The sequence below is a fragment of the Phaethon aethereus genome (assembly GCF_964289735.1).
Source record: "Phaethon aethereus genome assembly, chromosome: 1".
NCBI lineage: Eukaryota > Metazoa > Chordata > Aves > Phaethontiformes > Phaethontidae > Phaethon > Phaethon aethereus.
Window position 1 is genome coordinate 75,855,835 of NC_138575.1, and position 27,697 is coordinate 75,883,531.

Genomic DNA, 27,697 nt, shown 5'->3' on the forward strand with positions numbered 1-27,697 from the left:
CATCTGATTTCTTTTTTCTCACATGTACATAACTGTGGAGGCAGTAAACTGCATGTACTGATCTGCACATGATTATTTTCCTTCTTCAGCCTTCTGGAAAAAATGAGCTAGAACTTACAGGTGTGGTGTTGGTCTTCATTGTTGGTGATCATATCAAATGGGCCTGAGGAAAGCTTTCCCTGATGTGTTGGTGTGATTCGTCCCCCACAGTCAGCCCCCTCTTCTGCAGACAGTCTTGAAAACAAATGTTTAAAATACTGCAATAAAATGTTTTTCAGTATCCAGACATTGGAATAGGCAGTGAAACAGTTATTACCTTTGTGCCCCTCTGTGGAAATACGTTGGAAGTTATATAACTCTGGAGTGCTTTGCTTTTAATAAAAATACTTTCTTCAAGTTTAGAAGGGGGTGGAGGGGGAGACATTGTGGGAAGACTTTTTCCCAACTGGCTCTAGTAAGGAACGCTATAGTTCAGAGTCTGAACAGTCTGGATTTAACATAGAATAAGAAGGTATTTATAAAGGCAAACAGAAGATCCTAAAATGTATCCCAGGCTGTAACAGGGGCATCAGAGGAGCAGAATCAAAACTATGGACCAGCGGTATGTGACTAAAACTTTTATTTGTGCATAAAGGTCTGCAGAATTAAAGGCTGAAGGTAGCAAGGAAAAATAGTTTTCCTGGTAGCTGAAAATAGTGCAATTAGATAAAATTCCATTTTGTTCATAATCAGTAGTAGTGTTCTTTCTCTTTTTTACCTTTTTTTTTTCTTCTACCTCTGCCTGACTTAAACTATTTCTCTATCACAACAGTGTTGTGCAGAGTTAGAATCTGACTACAGTCTGCCCACAACAGCTGAGCCAGTAAAAGAGCAGGTAAGCGTGCTTGCTATGACCATTGCTGAGCCTGTCAAAATGTGACACTAGTTTTGTTTTAGGTTTTTTGGGGTTGTGGTGTTTTTTCCATGACCTGAAGGTAATAAATAACTTTCCTTGTGAAAAACTTTGCGAAGTTACACATTTAATAAAAAAAATTTGAGGTACATATGTATGCATGCACATGTATACACACATACAAAAGCATATTCAAAACCTTATTGCAAAACCAGTTTCCTATTGCTTCTGAACAGTCACTGTGACAAAATACAGGCATAAATTGCATTTTGAGAAGGATCGGAAGCTGAAGATGGGGCTACATCTTCCAATTTCTTTTCCATTTTTCACCACTTAAGCAACATGATGTCAAATGCAGCTGCCTAAGTGTTGCTTCAGAAGTTTCCTCTAGCCATCTTCAGATGATACCTCTTCAGCATTAAACAGCAAGCAAGTGGTGTGCGTTCAGGGGCAGGGGATGGGGGGGGCAGTGCTTGGCCTCCATGCAGAGGAGCTGGAGATGCCCTCCTGCTGAGGGAAATATGACCTGTGTAGCAGGTGCTGCACAAATGTTCCCCCCCTCAGTCTGGTTGGTTTGGCTTGGCTGAAAGGGGTTTTCTTTTCTTGTTTTTGGTTTTTTTTAATGGGGTTTGGTTGGTTGGTTGAGTGGGGGTTTTTTTGGTTCTGCTGTCCTGCTCATCTTGCCTGGTTTTGTAGTATCTAGTTCCAGACCTAGCCTGAACCAACACGTCTGTTGCAAATGTAAAGTTGAATTATTCTACCTCTTACTGTATCTGTTCTGCACATTAAGGATGTGAGCTTTTCAAGACACAAAAGCAACAGATGATGTATTTGTATAACTGTTAGTATTACATTATGCAAATGCAACTGCGTGTGTGGGGGGAGTTGGTGGCATTAATGTATTCAGCATGACTGAACAGCAGCACTTGCTATATTTCAATTAGCAGCTCCATTGCTCTAAAAAACTGTGGAGTGAAGGACCCATCTTGTGCACGGAACTTCCCAGGACACTGCCCTCGGATGTTTCATACAGGCATAGCACGCCTCTGCTAGGTAAGACCTGGTGGTGTTGGCCATTTTTTTCTCTCTTTCTTGAAATATAGGAAGAGTTGATAGAGCGGTATCAATGGTGCTAAATGTGCTGGTAAAGCATGGAAAAATCTATTGTTGGCTTTAGCTGCTTTCTGCTTGTAATCCAGGAGGCTGAACCATGCTTATAAAGCTTGTAATGAAAGGCCTGAAAAGGCGACTGTCTGTCAGCCTAACAGGAATCCCCAAAAGCTTAAGGAACTATTGGTATAAATCATGCATCCAAGTATATTCCTGACAAGATGCTTGCCACTCTCGATCAATGAGACTTCAGTTAAGGTTCTTCCCATTCACTCTGACTGGCACACACTGAGAGAGCAAACAATGTCCTGCTACTCTGCTGAGGTCAGTCCTGGTTTAAAAACTTGAATGGGTAACGCAGCTACTGAGAATCAAACAATTGTATTTGTTGATTTCTCCTGCATTCATAAGGTGTTCATACTTCCCTACAACTCTCAGGCCTTAGGAGTATTAAAAGCAACCACTAACAGATACACACTGTAGGACCACAGAACTGCAGACTGCATTTGGCATTTTATAGAAAAAGCGTTTCTTCCAGCAGTAAGCTGGTACCACACAGAGTCTCTTCTCACACAAACTATAAAATGCTGAAATGTAATTCTACACCATACTGGGGAAAATGGAAGATGATCTTGCTTGACTGCACGTGCTCCTTTATAAGAGCACTCTGCTGTTCTGAAATGGCTGCTTCAGTGGGCCAACTTGGAACGTTCTTGCAACTTGTGGCAATATCAAGATCCAGCCACAAATAAGGCAGGTATTCTTGCCTCGCACCAATCAAGTATCGATACAAAAAAAAAAAAATCTATTTCCTAGCCCTCTCTGCCACACAAAACAATTCACTGCAACAAAGCTGTCCTACATGGAAGCTTCTATAACCTGACTGATGGAGAACCTCCATCCCCAGGTGCTGCAGACTCTCCATCTACAAAATATATTAAGGCCACATAACCTAACCCTTTCATTCCAAGATGGAAGCTGCCTTTATTATAAATCTGTATTTGGTTGATCTGCTGCTTGATTATTTTAGAGTTAGTAGAAAATTGGCATGCGACTAAATCCCCCTTTGACAGGGACCACCACTCTTCACACTTGTCTCTCGTAACAGATGCTCTGACCTTGGAAACCTCATGCCCAAATAACCCTCCTGTGCACAGCTGGGATCGGCCTTATAGACAAAGCTCTGGCAGCCGCACGTTTGAAAGCTGCGATCTGGGACACGCATCCACTTCAGATGTGACGTCAGTGGGGTGCCAGTAAGATGGCAGAATAACCTCTTTGGGTGAAGGGTAAAAGAGTCCACAGGATGTAGCAGGTTCCAAGGGAAAGCTGTATTCCCAGCACATGTCGAGTTCAACAGCAGGGCATCTCTTATAGGAAATACTGAACACTCAGTGGTCAGCTAATGGTGTTATGGGGTAACACTTTGCTTCTATTCACAACAGTAATATTAACACTTTTTACTGAAATTGTTGGTATGACCACCAGCCAAATACAGTGATGGTGTTTCCACTTCATGCTGGAGAACTGAGGCATGATGTAGGCATTCCTGTGCCTATTTTCAGTATTTAACTCACAATTGATGCTCCCATTTAGAAGCCAAAATTATTTTGGCTTTGAGGAGTCACTTTTTTTTTTCTTTTTCCAGAGTTTAGAGCAGGTATTCTGAGATTTTTACTTATCAAGCCAACTCCTTAGATCTTTAAAATAGAGATTGAACTGCTTAAGAATATGAAAGCTAGCTAACTATTGTTGATGAATATTTTAAAAGATAAGGATGTTCCTGAAGGTGCAGAGGCAGGCACTGCAGCAAAAGACTCGACAGCTCTTGAAGCTTTTGCCACTGGTTTTCTGTAGAATTGTGCAGTGTGGAGGAGGTTGGGAGAAGGACTGGTGGTGGTTCTTGCTGTTTGGGGGAGGAGGGATTGATGTTAGTGATGAATTTATCTTTCTCTGAGAGACCAGCTGTCTGACTATACAGATAGTGGTGACTTCAGTTGTTATGTGCTTAAGGAAAATGGGCAATATATCTCACTGTTATTTGGGCAATATGCAAATAAAATGTGTACTGCCAGGTGGAAAATATGCTCTGCTGTTGACTATACTGATGCAGACCTTCCTGTTTCCATTACAATGATGGACCCTTCACTTACTGAGGTGAGTGCTGTCTCTGCCCATGATGTGGTTTTGAATGGGTTCAAGCATTTAGTGCTTTACTCAGACCCAGATCCAGATTGAGCAGCTATAAATCAGCAACTGCTCCAAAGTGAATGGAGCTAGCATCAGTCAGCAGGGTGATGTGGCATCTTGTTCTGTGTGGGGTGGTCCCTTCTATTTGGGCATGCTTCTGGAATACCGTAGATTTAGACCCAAATATCTTGATGTTCACATGCATCTGGGTCATGCTTTTAGCTCGGGGGTATCTTAAATGTTGTTTCAACTCTTGAAATAGTGCTGTTTCTGCAGTAATGCTCTGTTCTGCTAGGGAAGTCTGAGTGATTTTGCTCTTTTTATCCACCTGCAAGAAGCCACAGGATGTTTTAGTTGTGAATACTGCCTTTCTCTGCACTTTCTCCCACAGCTACCATTAACAGCTGAAAAATTACATCTTTGCTGTATGAAAACTTGCCTTCAGCTGATGTGCTCAGATATGCCTTCAGTGCTGTATTGAATCCTGCATCTACAGCTTGAGCTGTCAGTCTGCTTTCTCTTGGCAACAGCAAGATGAGCTGCAGCTCAGCACACCTACTTGTGCTCTGTGTTCAGTGTCACAATACTCACTGTTGCAATCTAGATCTCAGCCCTGCCATACAGGGCTTCTAATTAGCTTTACAAACTCCAGTATTGGTGATGTTGGTGGTGATGGAAGAATATCGGTCAGTGGTTTCTGTGAACCTGGAAATAACTTTTGCAAGACTAATGAGCAGGCAACCTCAGACCTACCCTAGCTGGTGTGTGGTACCTGCCAAGTGCAGCAGTGGTCCGGTTGTAGCGACAAGTCAAGGCAGAAAGTGCAGTCAGGGTAAAAAGTAAGAATGGTGGAGACTGCCTGTGGTTTCAGCACACTGCTCAGTTGGGGTAGAGCAGGCGAGGAGCTCCTGGCTTATGCTGCTACTACTTAAGCTACCTTAAAGAGGATAATTTCAAGGGCTCCTGCTTGATCCAGTCCTTCTGGAAAGTCACAGCCTTGCAAAGTTGTTTGAAATGCCTGTGCTTCATTGCTCTGGAGCATTCTGTAATTCCAGCTGGGGTCAGAAATTTAATTTTCCATTTTTGCCTCTTTTTTTTTTTTTAATATAAACTTTCCATGTGAATATTCTAGAGGGGGAAAAGTAAAATGTTAAAGCTTGCCCCAGAGAAAAGGCAAACAGGCTGTGTCCAGTATCTGTTCTAAAAACTGTGACGTGCAGCAAAATTTGAATATCCTTGTTTAATAGGAGAAGTCTCCCTAGTTTTTTGGGGTTGTTTTTTTCATTCACTGTGGTTACAGATGTGTTTGAGCAGATCAAGCCCTTCAGTATGTAAGTAACTAAAATTATTTTGTTAAAGCATTGTCACCATAGGAGTTTAGGGGCTATTTAATAAAGGAGCTCTTGTGAGAGCCAGATGAAGCTTGGGCTTTCTAGACTTGTTTTGATTTACAAATATGAAAGTCATCTCACAGTCTAAAAACCAGATGATAGGCCTTCCAAATGTTAATGTTTGTCTGGGAGGAGTTATACAAGACTGTGGCCAGAATTTTTCTGCTCTGATAGAGGATCCTTGGATTATTAAGCTAATCAAAGGGATGGAGGGGGGAAAAAGTGATTAGGAATGTACTACAGAATCTTTGACACAGTCCTTTTATTAGGAAGAACCATTCTCTAATGCCCTGTGTGAACAGATTTTATTAGGAAATCTAGAATGTGGGTTTTCCTTCTTCTTGTTGTGTTTTCTCTTTAAGTGTATCCTGTGCAATCCATGGGACCTCACAATCCTCACACTCAATATGGAGTTTTAAACACTGAATTAAGGGTTGTTTTTTCTTCATTGCAAACACAAACCACTGACCATGTGATTACCTAGGGATGGAGACGGCATGTAGAATAATGTATCCCTTTAGTCATTCCCAGGTGATGCAGGGGTTGGGTTTTTTTGCTTGAGTGGGGGGGAGTGTGTGTTTTAAAAGCCCTTTAGATTTCTTTTGTTTTCATTCCAACATGCTATTCATTTTGACCTTCTCCTTCCCCAATGCTCCTCTAGACTTAATGTCCTGAACAAGAAAAATGCAATGCTGTACTTCCTTAAGCTTAATAGAGAATTCAAATAAGAATAAAAATAGCCTGGATTTGCATTAGAGGAAATATCTGGCTGGCTGGGGCAAGGCTCTGCGAGTGCAGTTAAGCTCTGATGGGTGAGGGAGCAGAGAGGAGAGAGAAGGCACTTATGCTGGGAGCAGTCGGTTGCTCTCAGAAGTAACCTGGGGCCTTGGTCATCTCCTTTTCTACTTTGCTGGGTTTCCTGGGTCCTCTGAAGATACCAGAACATAGGTGACTACTCACTGATACGGTTTTTCTGTTGTAGTCATCCCCCTATCTCAGTAGCGCTCTTGGACGCTTGATATGTAGGGAGCTAGCCAAAGCCTCGTATGTCTCTGCTTGGAGATAGGTTGTGTTTTTGGTTTGTTAGGTTTTTTCTTCTATTCAGCACTCTTCTTCAGCAGTGGGTGGAGTTCATCAAAAGTCATTACCAACTTAACCCTTTAAACCTCTATTTCACCCTGTATTTTCACCCATAGAGACCCATCTATCAATTGAATAAACAAATTGGAGTTACCCAGGGAGAAATGAAGAAGAGGGATATTTCCTGTTCGGTATCTCCCTTGCCATATTAAAAGACTTAAGAGGATGTTGGTTTTGTCTGTGATGTGATAAGACTTGGGTCCAGAACAGCACTATAGCGGTTAAAGCAACATGAGCAAAACTACATAGCAGCCTTTAACTGCTGAATTCCTCTCTGCTGTTTGCATACAAAGAAGGAGGCCTGAAGCCTTCTGAACTGGCTGGGTAATTATTATATATAATATTGAAAACCAGTGTAATTCAAAGACACACGCACTAAAATGTACAACACAACATGCAAGTTTTCTGTGTTCTGAATCATCTGCTCAGTTGAGCTGTTAATTGTAACACTTTAATTTACCTAAATGAGTCTGACATCAATAGCCAAGTGAAGTGGTCTGCACCTCACTTGTGGGGTTTGAGGTCAAGACCTTGAAAACGGATGTCTCTTGATGCACAGCATTAAGATAGAATAGTGGTATGGTAACATGTACGTCGGTCACTTGAAAATGTGTGTTGGAAGCAAAACGTGATATTCCTGAGATAAGATTTCTACAAAAACATAGTTATCACTCCTAATGATGATAACACGCTAAGTTACATACTGTATATATGGGTGGCTTTACACTAGCAGATGAATCTTCATGCACATACTATCTAGTTCTTCACTGCTGAAATAATTTAGGCACAGCTAGGGGAAATACTTTGACATACGAATTTTCTATTCGCATGGCAACCCCTTCCCTGATACTAACTTTTCTCTCTTTCTATTAAGATTGACTGTGCAGAGCCTTCACTACCAGCCAGTCTGATCCCGTCCAGGTCAGGCTTTGTGCAAGCTTTTAAAAGTCTTTATCAAGATTGTATAATACGGATGAGTATCTGAAAGAATTTTGTTTTGGCAGTGATCACTTAACATCACCCCAAGAAGTTCTTACATCCTCTTCGGAAAGCACTGCACCAGTAACGGGTAAGGCCTTAATTTGGGGCACAGATGTGAGAACTTTTTGCACTGAAAATCTTGGAAATAGATGTGATCAAGTCTGCACCTGTACTGAACAGCAAGAGCTCTGTCTTCTGTTGCCTGACATTATAGGCTGCCTTGTTATGGATGAAAAATCACCCAAGTGCTCACGTGAAAAAGAGGAAGATATGCCAACTTCTGTAGCAATGGAGAAAAACAACAATAAGGATCCGGCTGGTCCTGTGTCAGGTACAGTAACCACTGCAGCGCGCTGGCCCTCATGCAGTGAGGAAACTGCTTGCTTCCAGCACATCTTTGAAGTGAGGAAGCAGAGTAAGAAAAATAACTTAATGACAACTTTTGATTTTTATGTTGTTGAACATAAAATTTCACTTTTGTTTGCAAGTGCTCTCAACCTTCCCTGAAACTCTGAGTAGGAATAAGTTTTTACCTACTCACAGGAAGCGGGTAGCATACAGCACTGCCAGAAGTAAACATGAAATAACTTAGTGAAATCTTGATGCTTGCTCAGCTGGCAAGACATTGTATAGGTAAGAAACCTCAGGCAATTTGGGGAGGAGACAGAATGTTTTCACTGTTTTTAAAAGTTAAGTGACACAGCTAGACTAAATAACACTTTGTTCTCTTTTAAAACTGATGCTGAGGGCACAAGAACCTAGAGTTGGTCAAAAGGAGAGATGAGGATAGAAGCCTTTGTGTATGGTTCTGTCTTTCGCTGTAGCCATAAACACCCAGAAGAATTACTTTTACCAGACCTATTGGTGCTTCTTCCACTTAAAAACCAAAAGCAAAACAAAACTGGAGTATGTGTACACAGTGTATTTAAGCTATTTTTAAAAAAGCTGATCTGAATAAGCAGCACAGAATACGTGTACGTGCTTGTTTGTAACAATTTTTTTTAACCTTGACCACAAAAAGTCTTATATTTAGGTAATTTCTTGTTTAGTTTTGTTTCTTTCTTTAGTACTCTCTTCCTGAAACCTAACTCAGTCTCCTCACTTAAATGTATTTTCTTTCTACTAATTTGCCTTTACTGTTAATTTTCATATGTGGTCTGGGTGCCTTTGGCAAGGCGGAAACAGATATGCAAAACAGATCAGAAAGAGTCCAAATAGCTTTAAAGTCTGAGAATCTGCTGTCTGGTGTACATCTCTGAACAGAAAATATTTCTAGTGTTAGAACAGAGACACTGATGAATCTCCACTTGTGGTTTTTGCTAGTACCACACAATGTCTTCTAAAGGTGCTTGGGAGCCAGGTCAGATATGTAGGGCTGCTGCAAAAATCAGCAGGGACGAAAAAGAGTGCTAAGCAGAGGTTGATGGTCATGTGAAGGATGAAAAGAGAAAGCACTTCAAATCTGAAGGTGGTTTGTTTGTTGTTGTTGTTTTTCCTATGCCATTTCTTTGGTTTGCATCTGTGTGGGTGTATGACTACATAAACAGAAAAGGGGGAAAAAAACATTTCTAGATGTTCTAAAAGCTGTAAATAGCTACCAGAGTTACTGGTAAGCTAGAAATTAATGTGACTCTTGGACTTTCTTCAGTTTCTTAAATATTTTCCTTTTAAAAACTTTTAAATACCTGTCTTCCTGGAGATTATTTTTGCCTGCTTTAAAGTTGTTCTAAATTGCAGCACTTGAAAGTCTGTGTTGCGTTTGAACTGGCATCATCAGTTCCTGAACTTAGCAGTTCATCATCACTCATCTTCTGGGAAAGAGAGTTATTTTGTCGGCTCTGTCAGCACCCTGCTAGTTCAGCTTTTAGGTACAAAGGACTGTCCAAGTGTCAGACTATATTTGAAGCTTATGGATGCCTGAAATACAACAACTGTACGTGTTTCATGACCTGGTTGTGCTCAAGCTCCTCTGTGAAGGCAACTGAAGCAGCATCTATTTCTTGACTTCACTGGATGTTCCATAACATGAAAGAAGAGAATTACAAATACTCATCACTTCTCCTGTTAGTTTGTGCATGGGATTTTTTTTTATATATATTCCTGTGCTTATAGAATTCCAAATAAAAATTAATTATAAACTTTCTCTTTAAATAACAAACAAACAAAAAGAACCCCACCATGCTGGTATCAAAATAATGAAATTCATTTATCCAAGGGAATGTTACTGTAACTCTTGCAACTTCAGCTAGAGCAACTACAACCAGGAGTAATACTCTCACTTGTAGACATGTAACGCATCTTAATGGGATTTTTTTTTTTCCAAGCCAAACATAATTATCATCATACTTCTTCCTTTATAGTGTTCTTTGCTGCTTCCTCTCCTTCTCAATGTTCCCTCCTGGCATTTGCTCTAATTTCTTTTAGCCATGTTGGTCCATGGTGTTGGAGGTTTGTTTTTTTTACTGCTACATTTGGTTTTGGGAATATTTCTCCTCAGGAATGGATCTGACCAAGAAGGAATTCTGCCCCATGATGGAAGAACACAAAACCACGTTTCAAAACATTTTAAAGCCAGACCCGGTAAGACTCCCAGTGGCAGTGAAACATAGCACTGGTTTGGTGAGCAGTGACAAAGAAAAATACTGCAGGAGGGGACAGGCCCCTCCAGTGGTGTTGTGGCTCTTCCCTTGCTATAACTATTCTCTGATATGCCTTTAGGAGGTGGACCAGGAAAAGAAAAATAATAAAAAGCAGAGTGAGGAAGCACCAGCTGTGGTACCCAGTAGGAAAGGTAAGAGGTTTTGGCTGAACACATTCGTGTAAGTCAAGCGCATTCCTTGGTCACTTGTGTCAGGACCTGTGTAAAGAGCTGCGGAGAGCTGCCTGCCCCACATGAATTGTTATAAGGGGTGTTCATTTTAAAGAATAGTTAGCTGCAGTTAGAGACCAAAATGGATTAGCAATGGAGAGAAGGAAAATGTTATCATGCAAAACCTGCTTCTCTGATTTCTACAGATACTGATCTGACCAGCTCCATCTTCCTCTAGACAGGAGAGACAACTTGGAAGTTGCAAAGGAGTTGGGATATTTGAAACAGTTCTGGCATGCCTGCCCTCCCCAAATATTTGTAAAACAGCATCCTTTATGCTAGCTAGAGTTTGGGGTACTACGGTGTAGATAAGCAGTGTGATGTTTCTACTGAACTGTGTTTAGACATCTCCACTCTTCTAATCACCTCGCCTGTTGCCTCTGGAGTTCACTAAAAGCTAGTGATGTAAGTCACGTAACATCCTGAGCCTCTGGGCTGGGGACTTAAAACAAAACCTATAATTGATCATTCCTGTACCAACTAAATGCCATGCCAGGTGAAGCCAACTAAACAACTAACTCCTGTGGCTTTGTACAAGTGATAGTGCTGCGCTCTCTTACCAATACTGTAATGTATTCCATATAATAATAATAATGTACTCCAATGTACACAAATTAGATTTATTGGCAAGATAAACTTTTATTAACACTGTCAATTTTTAACAGTGGCTTCTGTTGGAGCTTAAGAGACTTTCACAAGCTGTTTTTTCACTTTTGTATGAGAACTTTTCTTCTCTCTTCCCAGGGAGTTCACCCACTGCAGGTGGCATTAAAGCAGATAAAACAAAGCAAAATGAGCCGTAAGTGTTTTGATTTTCAACGATCACCTGCAGCTATGAATTTAAAGCTGCAGCCTATTACATGATTGTTTCTTCTTACCCTACAGTGACTCTCCTAATGAGAAAGAAGTGGAGGTAAGTCTTAACTGCTTGTATCCTTAGGTATCTCGGACAACAGAAAGATCTTGTCGATAAGCCCCAATTAACTTGTCCCATACAAAAGAATGGTGCTGAGTAGCTTAAACTAGATATATTTCTAGAAGTTGCCTTATGAGATCTGTCTTTCCAAGCCCAATTGAAATTTTGGAGGAGATGGGAAAAGGTGGCAAATCTGAACAAAAGATTTGTCACTACTAAAATATTTGTTTGCAAGCTTGAAGGAGCATAGCTGTGACCTTGTCCCAGGTAGAATGTGCTGATTTAAGACAGTTTTTGTCAAAAGACACAGATGGCACACTGCGTGCTGCCAGAGTATCACCTATTCTGGCTGCAGATTATTTCCCTCATCGCTACAGATGGGAAGACTGGCTTTGGTGAAACGGCCCATGTTTGCTTTCTCTTCTGTAGCTCTCCTATAACTGTTTGTGGGGTATAGTCCCAAATGTCATGTCAGTATCCAAATCTACCTCAAAAGCTTCTGCATCCCTTGGATTATTCTGAAATCTTTTCCTTTCCCACAACAGGCTGAATTTCTGAGGTTGTCTTTAGGTTTTAAATGTGACTTGTTTACTTTGGACAAGAGAGTGAAGCTTGAAGAAAGGTCCCGAGACTTGGCTGAAGAAAATTTGAAAAAGGAGATCACAAATGCTCTAAAGATGTTAGAGGTTAGTAATGGCCAAGGCTGGTAGGGTGGATAGGATGAATGGTTGTGAAAGTGTCTCACTTAACACAGTGCTTTTTTTTAGGATTTGTGTGTGTAATACATAATAAGCAAATCTGAACTAAGTTCTTGAGTGATGTACTTGAAATATGGGAGACTTTGCATTTGAGAGGTAGCTGCCTTCTGAGTGTATTGTACGCTCAGGCAGTGGGGAAATTTTCTATTGCAGAGATGTCGGGCAAGAACCCCTATCTGCAGCTGACTTTATGCTAGGTAAGATGAAGCCTCTGCCTGCTGGAGATCTGTATCCAAGTTACACTGATCAGGATGTTGGATGCTGATCTTGTGACTCTGTGGTCCTGGACGCAACTCCTCAGCATCATCAGCTGGGTTCACCCCTCTTTCTCTACTGACAGCTCACACTGTTTTTTCTTACCAATGTGCCTCTTAGGCTTTAGTTCCTCTGTGTGAAGAAGATAACCAAGCGCAAGAGATTATTAAGAAGTTGCAGAAAAGCTTGCAGTTCCTCAGCCAGTATGCAGCCCGAGTTGCCAGTAGAGCAGAGATGTTGGGAGCTATTAATCAGGTAACTTTCCATGAAAATGTATTTTGTACAAAGTTAAAAGCTTCTAGATATAAAGGGATAGCAGTATCTGTTTGCTAGGCTTCTGATTACATACACAAGATTCCCAAATCAAATTCTGTAATGCAGACTGACCAGTACAGCTTAGTCTTGGCTTTCTCTTCTCAGATCACTGTTTGGTGTGTTATAAGGAATGCCAGGCACTGTGAGAGCAGCTACACTGCACTAGCATTGTGCAAAAACACACAACAGAAATATGGTCCTGATCTAGAACAAACAAACAAAAAACCCCAAACACACAAAAATCCAGAATAAACTTCGCATCAGAGGGGTGTATACAGTGGAGAGCACAAGAATGCAATGTGGTAACAATAGTCTTGATGCTCTAACGGTAGTTCTGTGCCTTGTGGAAAGGGCAGCTAATAAGCTAAATCTATGGAGACTTACAAAGACCTGCTCAAATGTTATGTGTAACTGTGGATAATGCCAAAGAACAGTGTGAAAAATATGACTTGGCAACACTAGCAACTGCGTGGTGGCAGCTGAGACTGTAGATTAGAGAAGGAGATGAGGAGGAGTTGTAAGGGCTCAGAAAATGGAGACTAATTTATTTTAGTATAAGAATAATCACTGGGGACGTGAGACCTGTGTCACTCGGGCACATGTTGGGAGATGGGTTGTGGTGAAACGTTGAAAGGGCAGACAAAAATGAGAAGATGTTGCATCACAGTGATACAAGATGAGAATAGACGGTTACGGGGGGGTGGGGGTGGGGAGGGAAGACTTAAAATCTAAACATGATGCAGTTCCTCAAAGAGCTACTCCTTTTTCTTTCTGCTGTTGCACTTGCTCTATTAGGAAAGCCGTGTCAGCAAGGCTGTGGAAGTAATGATTCAGCATGTGGAAAACCTGAAGCGCATGTACACAAAAGAACATGCAGAACTTGAGGAGCTGAAACAGGTCCTGCTCCAGAATGAGAGATCTTTCAGTTCACTTGGAGATCGAGGTAACTGAAGAGCTGCTTTGTCTTTTTCTCTTTCTAGCACCTGCCAGATAGACACTTACTATTTTAAACTTAACATATTAGGTGGAGGGGTTATATGACTGTGTTTTCTCCTTTCCTAAAAAAAGCAATTTACTAACGGTATTAGATACAGCTCTCTGAAACTAGAGTTGTATGTAAACTGTCGTGAAGCTCTGGGCAGAGGGGGACATTGCAAGTATGCAGTAATATTCTGGCTTTTCGAAAAGTTCATTGCGTGTCGTGGTGATAATCTTATTCCTTGTGAGCGGTAAATTTGGGTGCTCCCTCACACTGGAGCATTCCCAGTAGCTATTTCAAGGTAGCTGAGCTTTGACTGATCTCTACAGATGCTTCCTGCTCTTTTCTAAATAGGAATCACAGACTCCTTAAGTGCAGGTGCTCTGAATTTCCCCCTCTAAGCAGATGGTACAGTGGTCACGTTTTCAGATGGCGCTGTGTACTTGTGGCTTTGCCAGAGAAGGATTAAATTCTTCTGAAAAACAGAGCACATATTTTTAAAAACAGAAAGGGCCGTCCTGCACGCTGGTAAAATCCTCGCAGGAGCCATCTGAATCACAGGCTGTTCCTTCCTGACTGTAAAAGATTGTCCTGTAGCAGGGACACTGCCTCGATAACAGAAGAATACCTTTAATGATAGCCACAGAAATTGATGCTTGTAGGGGATATGTAATGTGTGACTATTATAAACTTACGTAATGAAATTGAGTTTTCAGGAAAAAAGTGCTCTCTTCTGCTTTCTGAGAGTACTCTGATACACTCTTCACTTAAACAGATACTGCAAAAAGTCAGACCTTTAGTTGTAAATAAAGCTCACTGCATTCCTGTAAGCCTTTCTGTTGTTTGATCTCTTCACAGATGAATCTACAAATAAAAAACTACCAAATTCTTTTAACTTTAAGGTAATGGCTGTTACAGCTTAACATGAAATTTCAAATGTGTTTTTAAGTGTGTGTGTTCATGTGTTTGCCTTGTCATGTGCTGGTGCTCTGCTACATGCTTGACTCTGTAGTTCTCTGTCTCAAATATGGGCTGATGTTATCAAACACGAGGATATGTTTTTTTCAGTCGTGCCCACCAACCTGAGGGAACTGCATGTGGTCCCACTTAGAAGATGAAGTGTTCACAGAAGCTGAAATAGCTGTGCTGTCATGAATGGTTAGGAAATATTGTTGATATATGGTTCTCATCAGGGCTACAGAAGAAGGGTTTAGCAGAGAGGGAGTGGGAAAAAAAAAAAAATAGATGGGAGCAATTCATATAGACCATAGGAATTCCTGTGAGCACCATTATGAGAACTGACACGCCTTCAATTTTAGTATTTTGCTGGAAGCTGTGCAGCCAGCCTCACTTCAGATGCTTAGCAGGGAAAAAGCAGTTAATGCGGAAAGATGCTGCTTTAAAGAATATGGTTTGGGCTGTGCTTATGATTTGATTTGTGTGTCACTTCAAGCTAAGTATCAACTTTTTTTTATACACTTTGTATAAAAACAGATGGTATTTTATGTGATCAGTGAGTAATCCAGTCATTCCTTGATAGTCAGTAATGCCTCTTATCTGTATAGCCATCGTCATCCCTACGAAGAGTTAGCATTGCAGCGTTGCCTAGGAGTGCTGGAAATGCAGGTATTGGGCTGCCGCTGGTAAGTAAGGGTTCCCAGGTGGCGGAGGTGCTTTACCTTCTCAAAACTGTCTCAGCTGAAGCATGAAAATGCAGATATAGTAAGTCTGAAACTTCTTCTCCAGGCCCTGCTCCATGAACCTGATGGAGATGAACGAAGTGATAAATTCAACAGGAGATCAAGCAATTGGTAAAGTTACTTGGGCTTGTCTTTGAATAGGGTTAAATATTTTTCAACTCTAACTGTGCCTGTATTAAGCAGCTTATGGAGCATCTTGAGGTATAATAATGTTTAGGCTACACATTTCCCATTAGTTTTACATGCTTCAATAGGTAAATATGAGTCTTCATGACTAAATGTTAGAGCTCTTTTTTTTTATATATAATTTTTTTATTAAGAGTTGAGAGTTTTAAAAAATTACCATGACTTTCTTGATGTTGAACTAAAATATGAAATGTAAGCAGCTGGCACTGATGGATCTGGGTTTGGGGTGGGTTGGTTTTTTTTTTTTGGAAAAAAAAAAAAAAAATCCTAATTTCAGGCAACTAATGTTGGAATTTATTTGTCTAAGGCCTACCCAAATGAGTAGGCTACTGCTGAATTTCTAATCTCCAGCTATATATCCGACAGGGGAAATTAAGGCAAATTTGTTTAAAAAATGACAGGGGACGACTAGGAGCAAAGCAAAATGAGAAGCGTCCTTCACTACAGCGGTTCATTAGCACATATTCCTGGGCAGAGTATGACAACGAACATTCTGAAACAAAGTAAGTTCAACACAGACATCCTCCGAGGTGGGTGTGGGGGTGTGTGTAGGGTGGGTTGGTTTGTTTTAATGAACTCTTAACTGTCCACCACCTGATCAGGGCTGTAAAGTCAAGCTTTGAGCTCTGTCAAGCTGAATGCTTGATGGAAAACTTTGGAACTGTTGATGCTTGCTTACAGAAATGAGCAGTTGGAATCACCTGCTGAAGTACAAGAAGAACTGTCAAGGAAGGAAAGCATCTCTGAAAAAGGAAAACGTTCATCAAAATGGAACCTAGAGTCAGTGTAAGTTTTCTCACATCACTCTGAGGTAAAGCAGTGTTTGGGTGGCGGACATGGGAAGAGGATGTGAAGTGGTAGCTTTGGTTTGGTGGTTAATGCTGACTTCTTAAGCAAACCAACTGGGAATAAGTAATGTCAGGTGCCAGAGACTCACCCCACAAGAGATTCATTACTAATCTGAAATGGTGAGGTAGAGGAGCCTCATGCTATGATCCCACCTCTTTTGGTTACTCTGTGACAGCTCTTACAGCTAGGCCACCAGGTCATGCTAACACATACTCTAAAAATGATCAAGGATTTGAGGCCTGTGCAAAACTTAACAGCAGCTTTGCACACACTGAGACACAAGTAGTTACCATGACTAACTCCAGACTATTCCAGTTAACTTCTTGGAATATCTCAAGTCAAGGAGGAGAGTGCTGTCCTCAGCAAGTATCCCTTGGAAGTTCCTTCCTTAGAGGAAAGGAGGTCTGCTGTTTCTGCAGAGAAACTGTTTTTATTCCATATGAATATCCTACGCTAAGCCTCCACTGTGAGCATTCCTGATCAAAGGGGGAGACGAGACAATTACGCTAGCGTGTAAAACTGAGAAGGCGGCAAGAACAGATATATATTGGGGTTTTTTTCATTGTTTGTTAACGATGGAGGTACTTGATGTCATGAGAAGTCTAGGATTTGGATAGTCAGAGTGAGCAAGACTTCTCCCTAACCTCAAGGAAGGCACCAAAGCCCTAGAAAACAATAAAACATAAGGCCAGTACTTTCAGTGCTTTCTACAAGGAAGATTTCTTGATGATTTGCAAGGCAGCTTTCGTGAGTCCCCTTCAGAAACTGTGTGTGGTACAGGGAGCAGGGGTGGTCTTATGAGTTGGGTCAGTCACCTAACAGCTTAGCAAGAGCCTGCTTACTGAGGTCTGCATTTTAAACCCAGAATGTAAGATACCACTGTACACAGCTCCCAATACAGTAACAACCTCATCACTTTTGACAGTTAAGGATCTGCTTTAGGGTTTTTTGGGGTGGGGAAGTGGCATGGGAAGAAGGTTTACCAAGTTTTGAAGAAAAACTGAACCACTCTGACCTTGCTTTTCTGTGCAGATGCAATTTAATGTCATCATGGGCATCCCATTTCAAGACTTCATTTTCCAACGCTAACAAAACTCTCTGGGTTTCTGTTTCCATCCTGGTACTGCTTGCTGCTCTTACAAGCTTCCTCACTGGGCTGTCTCTTCAAAGACCAGCAGATGCAGCACCTGTAGGAACTGGGGACTCCTGGACTTCACTACAGCAACTGTTGTGGCCATACACAGGACTTCAACACAATGGACCACCCCCAGTATAACAAAGGCTCTGACTTTTGTAGTTATACTTCTGAGTTCTGGATGACGGTATGAGAAGCTGAGATAGATAGTGTATTTAAGATTATGTGTTTGGGTTGTGGATGTCTTTTGGGGAGATTGTTTGCTTTTTTTAAAAGCATGACTTGACTTGAAATTGAAAAATACTTCCTTCCCCTCCCCTCCCCCTTCTGATACAAGTCATCTTTCTTTACAAGTACCTACAAGCGTCTTGGTTCCATTCAGGCTAGTGATTTGGAACACAGCTAACAATAAATATGACTAAGCAGTCTAGTCACAAGAGAATGAAGAACTTATTTTGCTTTAACAAAAATGGAATGTTTGCCATTTTAGTCATTGAAGCTGTTTCAGTGATTTGAATAGAAAAGGATTTAAGACTTGAAATGTAACTTTGAGAGCTTTTGGTAATAAAGTTTTAAAGGAAAGCATGCAGTATTTAAGAGTATGTTAAAAGTCTTGTAGCAAGCAATAGCTGATATATGACATCAATAAACAGGAAGCTAGCTGTTTCCACTTTCTCAATTGCTGCTGTGCTGGCAGAGTCTTTAAGCATATGGTAGAGTGTGGAGTGAAATTCAGAATCTTCTTCTAGCTCTTCTGAAAAAGCTTCACTGGTTTCAGTAATCTTGAGCTTTTGTGCTTTCTGACCATTAAACATGTAAAGAGACCAGTCTTTGACAGAATCTGCTTTAAGATGCTCACTTACCTGTTGCAGGAAAAAAAAAAGTGCTGTAAGAAAGATGACACACTGACAGACTACCCATTCTAGTATTAAATTCTTGTATGCTCATGACTGTAATGCAGAAACAAAACCAAGGCCCTGCTTTAAACTCCAAAAACAGTATTAGCACTCTGTGCCTAAGAGACTGTCTACCAGGTACGGTATCAACACCACAACCTTCCATCTAGTTTGCTTCTGTAAAATGCAAGGTTTGGCAGCTTTCTCACTGCTCCTGACTCCTGTGGAGGGAGTAGCTAGGTGTGACAGGCATCACTTGTTTTAGTTCTTGCTCCTGGGATTAAGTATTAGGCTAAATATTTGTATGTATATGTCACATGCATTTAACTCAAGAGAGTAGGAAAGCTGCTTGAGAGTTCAAGGGTGGTCTGTTCTGTATCTGCAACCACAACTGGGACTATTTTTCTGACTGCCTGGGCAAAGTTTTAACCACATGCATTTTAATTTGCAGATGGAAGCAAATCAATCCTTTACAGTAGCAAACAAATGAAACCCCATATGGGCAAGAAGAAATTTCCAGATATTAATTTGACCTTGCAGATTAGATTGCTGTTCAGAGGCCCCCCCTACAGTAGGACACCTCATGAAAATCAGCATCCAGCCCCCATCATCCCAGCCTTGGCTAAAGCCTCAATAGCTGGTCAGCTCACAGTTACACATCCTGGCACATGAGCAAGTGTCTTTGCTAGGGAGATGTGTCTCACCTCACACCTGCATGGGCTGCGAAGCAGTGGAGAAGCAGGCTCTGAAGGTTTGCTGAGCACTGCAAAGTAGTCAAGCCTAAGTCTTAAAACTGCTGCACTAAGAGAGTGTATGCAGGGGTTGAAGACAACACTCGAGATAAGTGTTACTTAAAGAAGTTAATTGTTTCTGTCTAACTATGACAGAGCTCTGTGCTGGTTTTCTCTAGAAGTTTAGTCTAAAACCACAAACCTTGAACACTACTTGCTCTTGACCTGCTTCTAGATTCCATTTGCTCCAGGCAAAAGCAAAAGCAGATGCAACCAGTGCCATCTGCTGATAGGCCCGGACTTCTGCTAGGGGAGCCTGTAACACAAAAGTACAAGTTAGAAAATACATATGCCTACCAGTCAGTCTAATTCCCTGTCATACAAATGTAAGAAAAAGCTTGCTTTAACCAAAATCCACTGGCTAAGCTGGCAGAACACTTCCATACTTGCCCCCTGCTTCTGCACAACAGGTTTTCACACAAGAAAATGTTACCTAAATGAAAAACAGATGGAAAAAAACAACATGTAAACCATACACTCTTGCACTCACCTTCTTGTTCACAGAGACATACTTGTGAGAATACTCTCCTGGGAAAATATTCACACCAGCTTTTTTCAAAACTGCTCTTAGGGCAACTGGACTTGTCCATTTTCCTGTGATGTGGGAAAGCACATCCTTCTCTTCCACCACTACTGAAGACAACATGCACTGATTATCCTGTTGTTGCACAAACCAGTGAAAGCAACTTACTGGTCATGAAAGCTATTTTCTGCTTTAGGCATCAAAATATACTGACATATCTTTGCTATTCTGGATATTGCATACATATCTGCCACTGAGCTGTAAACTTTCATTCACAGATCCTGAAGAAAGGCACTTGTCTGTAGGATTTCAGAAATGATGATGGTCTAAGCTTATGCTCACACAGACCCTTTCAAAATCACACCTGTTACTGAACTGATTTATATGGCAATGAGCACATGGATAATGATGATGCACAACATGAACCTTCAAAGTAGTAGGTTGCTTGAAATGCTTTTTTTTCTCTTGGTATAGTTGGGAGCAGAGAGGAACAATTTTTAAGTCTCTAGCTGGTGAAACAGTTCTGAATTCAGCAAGGTAGTATCAATATCAAAGCACTTACGGGAACTTTGCTTTCTTCTGACCAGTTCACAGAAAATAACTGAAATTAAATTGCTCACTCTCTTTTCCTTACAGTGTTCAGAAAGGAACAGATCCTCCCTCATTTTCAACCAGGTAGAGTGAGATTCAAATTGCTCTTGTGGAAGCTTCCCAAGTTCTTAATTAAGGACACTGTAATAATTCTTTTGGGAATAAAAAAAAGCTGCAAGTCTTTTATTAAAGAAAAATTATTTACTGTACCTTAACTTGTATCTGAATCATTGCAAAGACTGTAGTAACTGTAAGTAGGGCTTCATCCATACCAATAGGTTGCAATTCCCACGCCTGATACGGCATGTTGAGATGGGCATCCTGGAGAAGTGCTACTGTATAGAAGGCGTCCATCTCAAAGGTGATACTCTTCTCTTGCGTTACATACGTTATGTTGCCAATGCCATCAGTTCTCCACTGCTGCCCTTTACAAAAGGGATGCAAAAGCACAAAGATGTATACGTAAAAGCTTCTGCTTCTGATATGTACTGGGGAAAAATTAGTTAGTTAGTAAAGACATCCCAGGTTAACTACTATTCAGAGTTAAGGTAAAACATTAGGCACAAAATAAAAAGAATTCACTTAAGGCAAAATCTCCCCTCATTTTAGTTGTCTTTAAGTACAAGATTGGTCTAATTTTGAGAGGAAAGCTTCTCCTTAATCTCAGAAGAACTACAACTATTAATGTAATGTAATTCATTTTTTTTACTTGCTATCTAGTAGTCCACAAGCTCATTTTCAACAGTAATTTCAACTGTCACACTGTTGTTTTAATAGGTTCTACTCTCTTTCATTAATGTAAAGTCAGAGGTCTGTTGTACTTGAACTAGAATATCACATTTGGTTTTTAACATTTAATTTTTGTATTTTAACTTAATACTAATACATGTAGCTAGTTAGGAGCTAATTTGGTTCAAAGTGGACTTTTTACATGACTTCATGCTAGCAAAACTTGATTTGTGGTACACAGTTGTACTACTGCCCATTCAATGGTGTGTATATTTTTCCATTCATATTAAAAAGCTACAGTAAAAAGCCGCACCAAGCAGTCTGTTATTAGATATGATGCAGAAACAAAACAGAACCAAAAAAACCAAACCTCAAATCAAGTAATACTGAAGACCCCAAATTATTTCTGGGCTGTGAATTGGCTCTTATTTTCACAGCTGGGTTCTGGAAATAGTCCCACTCGGGTACAAATTCCACTGTTGAAATTTAAGAGAGATTTCTGTCCTAAGTTGGTACCTGTAGGATCCCATCGGGCTATCACAGGATCTTCAAAATACATCACATCATCTGAAAGCTTAAGGGTTATCTGTATTGGTGGATGTGTGGCAGCTTCAGCCTGTTCTGGGGGATATGAGTATGCCTCCAACCCACCATCAAGTAACTTTGGCAAGATGGGAAAAAGACAGGTAAAGTTTTATTAGAAAATGCAATAGTCTACTTTTTTTGTTTTAAGTAAGTCCACCTAATTGCCTGCAGAGTTTCCTAATACACCATTTAAAATGCTTTGCTAATGTTGCACATTTCTAGCTACAACACTGACGACAGTAGAAGGGTGCCTCCTAACAGGCCTTTGACCCCTTCATCTGCTGTGGGTGGCACCCTTAAGGCAGCGCCACACAGTGAGAATAGTCAATTTTTTAATAGATCCACAGCCGCCAAAAAAAACCAAGAGCCCCTGAGAGGCAAAAGCAGGTAACATTCCACTTTGTCCACACAGAGTCAAAGGGAATGGAAGAGGTCACACGCGCCTGGTAATGCAGGTCTGTGTGCTCAGCTGGGAAGGAAGATCCCACGCCTCTTGATCCACCCACAGTCCCACTTCCTCAGTTCATACGGGCACTTCACTTACTAAAGGTTTTCAGTGTCACACAGTAAAGACGGTGCTGTAGGTTAGTGCTGCATCAGGCTCCATGAGTGGGAAAACTAGAACACATTGGCGATAGCCCTCAAATATCTTGCAGGGTCCGTAACTGAATCGGCAGTAATTTTGCTACCAGCCCTCTTGAAGTGTACCTTTCACATATGAAAAACTAAGAACTTCTCTCTTTGCTTTTACTTTGGCCAAGAGCACTTTCCAGCACGACCTGTGCTAGCCATGCTGATGGGCACTGATGGAGCACACACCTCTCAAAGTGCAGGCCGATCTCTTCCCCCAGCTGCTTCAGAAAATTGGCCAAGCACAACTGAAGAATGATGTGAAAACTTGGTCCTTTAGTTCACTGCTCAGGAGCTCCTGTACACTGCATACATACAGTGGCAACACACCCCGGGAACGGCTCTTCAAGGACGACAGAGAAGAGGACTGCATGGGGTGGAATCTCTTTCCTCACTCACCTCCACCATACTCCAGTCCTTGACTTGTTTGACCTGAGGTGGAAGCTGCAGTACAGCAATGTGGTACACACCACCCACCGGCACAAACTGTTGCAAATCAACAACGTGCTCATCAGTTATCACCTCTTCTTTTTCGTTTGTCTCTCCCTGCATCAGTGGATCCTGAACTAAATTAAACAACCAAACAACATGAGTTAACTTACTGCTTCAAGTAAGACACTGAGATTTCCCACTTCTATTATTTTTCACTTTTGCACAAAAAGCCCATATGCGTGAAGTGCTTTATACTCCGCAGCGTCTCAGCACCATCTACTGGTGTTTCCCAAATCTTTTAACAATTAAGAGAGACAGACAGCTGGACAATGAAAAGCACTTGTTTTGGTACTGAGCTTTTTAACAGATTAACCTCTGCTCTAACTCTATAGTCAATTCAAAATGCTTTATATAGGAATATGGTTTTACTGATGAAATGACTGACATCATTAATCACAGAAAAATTTCACAAGTATACAGTACAGTAGATTCTGCACAGGTTTAGTAAGATTATATTGGTATGAAAAGAAATGAGGCAAATAAAAAGATAAGCACCTACAGGTCCTATGCTGAAGGTGAAAGACGATATTTATGAAGAGCAGGAGGGATTTAACATGAAACAAAAAATTTCGGGTATCAAAGACATGTCAAATTTTTTCCATGCATAATTATGTATATGTTACATATATGTATGAATTTAAGTTTTAATTAACTGGAAAATGTTATTAGAAGGCATGCATGCCAGGGACAAAAAAAGGACTATAAATATTTTCTTTAAAGAAAACCAAACAAACAAGCCCACGTAAAACATTGCACCGGATGTTACAGAAGGAGGACGGAAGTTACCATTGACAGGGATCAAGGAAAAAGTGTTCAATACCGTAAAACAGCTACTGTAGGTGTTATGAAATTTGCTGTTAAGAGAGCGAGATAACCTCAAAAAAAGACAAATATTTATATAAAACTGTTTTCAAGCTTTTTAAAAAACAAGTGAAAATGATGTTAATTTTATAATGTCAGATTTAGTTGCATTAGGCAGAGGTTTTATTCTACTGTATTCACACAACAACATAATGTCCTTTTGCAGTTATTCCGAGCAAAAAATTTACAGGAAGTAAAAGCCATCTTACTACCACCCACAGTGGTAGCTTGCACTGTAACTTGCTTTTTAAAATAATAATACAAAAATATTTAAGTGTCTTCTAAACAAAATTATTCATTCTCCCAAGCTGAACTGAATTCTTAACACTGGTACAATGAAGTTAAATCCAGAGAACTGCAGCAGTTCTTGCTCTTTTCCCTGCTGTTTCATTCTTGAGTTTTGCCTCTCGTCTACCTGCCTGCCTGTTTTCACTGAATTTGTGGTAACTGAGTATCCTTTCAAACTCTGCTCTGAAAAGTGGTCGAATGGCTTTGCAAATCATTAGCATGCCAGCAAAAGCATAGTTTCATAAGCCTTCTCTCCATATTAAAGCAGATAGATAAACAAGCTTGAAGACATTCAGGTATAATCAGTACACTTCAGTGCACATACATTTCAACCTAATACTATAGTAGGGATTTTCAAAGCCTTACTGAAATAAAACAGCAAATTCCTCCAAATGAAGCCCAAGTTCTTTAAATTATCCTGAAAAACCACCTTGTTTGGGTGGTCTTTATGGTCTAGTCCGACAACTGGTTGCTTGGACTGTGCTCAGCAGAAAGGGTTGTGGGGTGGGGTTTGGTTTTGTTGGGGGTTTTTTTACAACAAGGAAAAGGGTGTACAGTCCAGCTAAACTGTGCTCAATATTTTGCAGTTAATTTATTTAAGATAGTACTGCAAGAAAACTCACTTATTAAACCAAAGGGCACCACAACATTGAAGCAATTTGTAACTAAACTTATGTGGGACACATAAACAATTTCAGTTCCTAGAATTAGGCCCTCTTTTAGCAAAGTATATCAGCACGTATCTCGCTTTAAGCACACATTTAAGTAACACTCGGTAACACCTACACTACCTGCATACCTACCATTATAGGCATTTGAATCATTTTTTTTCTGAGGAAGTCAATTTCACCTGACAGCCTGGCAGATTCATAAAGATTACGGGTGAGACATACACACACACACATACATAAACATATGCATAATAATATGTAAATGTACATGAACATAAACGTAAATAATAAATGAATTAAAATAAGTGTGGGGACAAAATCCATTTTCCTAGCTGTCCTATTTTCTCCCTGCATTTAACAATCATTAACAGAAATGTCAACAAAACTCAAGTGTTATCAAAACATCAATATAAACTTTGTTCCATTCACACTGATATCTGTATCACAATGTTTCCATATATAAAATTAAATATTTAGAGTAAGTACTTTTGTAATGCTGCACATAAAACCTAACCAAATACCTTGTGATGCTATGTCCAAGATTTCTGGTTTCTTCTCAATTTCCTCCTCCATCTCATTTGGATCAGTTATGCTGTTGCTGTTTTCTTTGAATGAGAGATCACTCTATATAAAAAGCAAAAGACATTTTTCCCTTAGTCAGACACAGACACAAGAAAGAAGAGGGTATCACCTCCTTCAAGGAGGCCCAAGGAGAAAGAATAGAGTCCCACTCCTCCAGCAGCTTTTGCACCAATCTTACTACAGAGTCAAGGCTTTAGGAGAAATCATTCCCACCTAGCCAGCAAAAATAGTTTTGATTAAAGGTTCTCTCCAACTTTGCACCTGGATATATAAATAGAGATAAACCTGAAGTAATTACTTCATTTCCACAGCAAATTCCATCTCAAGCTCCCCAAGTACCATATAAGCACTTAACCTTTTTAGCAGCGTGTGCACTCAAAAATTACGTTTACACTGACTTTACAGCTAGAAGGGTGACACAAAGAAAACTTAAGCCAAAGCCACACTGAAACTCTGCCAGAACCCCCATTTGCAGTCTGAGCCTGTGCCTTGCCCGTGATATTTGTTCCCTTTCTCACACCGTTTTCTCTTTTCAAAACATTACCCTAGATTTCCAGCCAAATTTCCAACCCAGATACAAATTCATTCCTGTCCTAGCAGACTCCTCTGGAAGCATAGCAGGGGACAAAAGGCAGTTCAGTGCGCGAGCCATCCCTCTGGAGGCACAGGCACCTCCTGTGCCCTGCACTGTGCCTGCCCGTGCGTGGGAGGAACACACACCTCCCAAAGCAGGACAGAAGGTGAGGGGAAAGAAGTGTTTACGTATGTAAACGTGGGAGAACTCAAGGCAGAGCCAGACAGGAGGAGAGGCTGCAGTAGAGGAGAGAAGTGGAGTCTTCAGAGGGAACAGGAAAATTCAAAAAACTGGACTGAGAGAAAGAGAGTAAGACCTAGAAAACAAAAACAGAAGGAATGAAATGAGGAGCTTGAAAAAAGTCTGAAAAATGTAGGTGAAAAATGCCAAAAGAGAAGATCTTCTGTCATGTAAAAAAAAAAGAAAAAAGGAACCAAGAAAAATGGGATTCAGGCACTGATTCACTACAAGGCATCAGGGACCGAAAAGGAAAAAGGCAAAGATAGTTGCTCCAAAGGTATTAAGGTGTAAAACATGACAGTTTGCAGTTATTTGTGCAGAAATTTTAGATAGAGAACCCGAGTCATTTCATCTGCAGGTCACAAATGATACAAGAATACAGAGCCAAGCAACCGCCACAACCCCCAAAGCCCACATGCACCATTGGGGAGTGTTGATGAAGGGAATCCAGCAAACGGAAACAGTATTGGGAAAGCCCTCTCGTGGCAAAAGCTTCAGCATACAGACACTGAGCCACCAAGTAACCGCACGACCAAGACCTGCTGAACTCAATCCTATTCCGCATACTGCGAATTTTCCTAATACTGGATTCCTGCAATGATTTTATGGGGCTGTCCGTTTCTCAGAAGCAGAACGCACGTCACAGATTTATGGAAATATCTTACAATGGCACCTAACATTCCTCACGGCTTGATCCTACTCTTAAACCGCCAGCCCAATGCCAACTTATGCATGCTGACTGCACGGCAACTACCACAGCCTGCCCAAATGCCCCTTCCTACCTTCTGTACAACAATCTTTGGCCATTCATCTTTCCATTCTCTTGAGGTCTGTGGCACTGTATTAACACAAGTTGCCTTTTTCTATAAAACGTTCAAGAATCTGGCGCGCTCAGGCACGGGACACACGAAGAAGCTGTTACACCACGACTAGGCTTTGAGTAGCAATAGCGGTGTAGGATGTCCTTTGGTTGAGATGCTTTACCTACCTTTCTCCCATCAGAACACATTTCTTCTTCAGCAGCCATGCCGGACTCTTCCCTGGCTTTCTTTTCCTCCTCTTCTGGTTCTTCTACGTTGTCTTTTGAAAGCTGAGTTAACTCTTTGCTATCTAAGACTTCCAATTTCGGCACCCTCTGACACCGCAGCCAAAGTGGAGATACATGATCATAATGCGTATGCAATATGCGAACAGCAACACTGCTCACAGCCAGTGACTTTGGAAGATCAAATCCATGTTGTGCATCACAGAACACATGATTTTTGAACCTGTAAGGAACAGTTTAAAAAATAACATTCCCTCGTAAGGTTGGCAGCACTTTTATTCTTCTTCATTAAGTATTCAAATTGATGTTCTACACTAAAAGTCGCCTAAATTCTCTTTTGTCACCTGGCACAGTCTAAGAAATAGAGCGGGACGTCACGATACACTTCCTGCTTTGTTTGTACTGACAGCTGTTCGTAAGCCCCTCCAGAAAAAACGTAACTGCATTAAGGGGATCAGGAGCTGCAAAAATAACGGCCCTGATAGGATGACAGTGAGGCAGAATCAGGGGGCAGCTCTTCTACACAGTACATT

The 27,697-nt window shown here is 40.8% G+C and overlaps 2 protein-coding genes across 2 annotated transcripts in view; one reads left to right on the top strand and one right to left on the bottom strand.

The window, feature by feature from the left end:
- Positions 1–17,807, top strand: part of IRAG2 (inositol 1,4,5-triphosphate receptor associated 2) — a gene marked incomplete at both ends in the record, with an annotated part of 39,047 nt that extends 21,240 nt beyond the window's left edge. Inside the window, 20 exons of the mRNA XM_082014257.1 lie at positions 812–874; positions 1,837–1,945; positions 3,111–3,258; positions 4,078–4,159; positions 7,598–7,644; positions 7,728–7,792; positions 7,919–8,035; positions 10,202–10,284; positions 10,423–10,495; positions 11,318–11,372; positions 11,459–11,486; positions 12,035–12,175; positions 12,623–12,757; positions 13,613–13,760; positions 14,655–14,698; positions 15,362–15,439; positions 15,543–15,607; positions 16,084–16,185; positions 16,364–16,468; positions 17,564–17,807. Coding sequence (XP_081870383.1) covers positions 812–874; positions 1,837–1,945; positions 3,111–3,258; positions 4,078–4,159; positions 7,598–7,644; positions 7,728–7,792; positions 7,919–8,035; positions 10,202–10,284; positions 10,423–10,495; positions 11,318–11,372; positions 11,459–11,486; positions 12,035–12,175; positions 12,623–12,757; positions 13,613–13,760; positions 14,655–14,698; positions 15,362–15,439; positions 15,543–15,607; positions 16,084–16,185; positions 16,364–16,468; positions 17,564–17,807 — 1,932 coding nt within the window. The remainder of the gene's footprint in view (positions 1–811; positions 875–1,836; positions 1,946–3,110; positions 3,259–4,077; positions 4,160–7,597; positions 7,645–7,727; positions 7,793–7,918; positions 8,036–10,201; positions 10,285–10,422; positions 10,496–11,317; positions 11,373–11,458; positions 11,487–12,034; positions 12,176–12,622; positions 12,758–13,612; positions 13,761–14,654; positions 14,699–15,361; positions 15,440–15,542; positions 15,608–16,083; positions 16,186–16,363; positions 16,469–17,563) is intronic.
- Positions 17,808–18,259: 452 nt separating this feature from the next.
- Positions 18,260–27,697, bottom strand: part of LOC309412023 (GTPase KRas) — a gene marked incomplete at both ends in the record, with an annotated part of 53,129 nt that continues 43,691 nt past the window's right edge. The window contains 8 exons of the mRNA XM_082008806.1: positions 18,260–18,529; positions 19,496–19,609; positions 19,844–20,011; positions 20,678–20,892; positions 21,713–21,857; positions 22,811–22,977; positions 25,245–25,347; positions 27,108–27,387. Of these exons, the coding sequence (XP_081864932.1) occupies positions 18,260–18,529; positions 19,496–19,609; positions 19,844–20,011; positions 20,678–20,892; positions 21,713–21,857; positions 22,811–22,977; positions 25,245–25,347; positions 27,108–27,387 (1,462 nt within the window). The remainder of the gene's footprint in view (positions 18,530–19,495; positions 19,610–19,843; positions 20,012–20,677; positions 20,893–21,712; positions 21,858–22,810; positions 22,978–25,244; positions 25,348–27,107; positions 27,388–27,697) is intronic.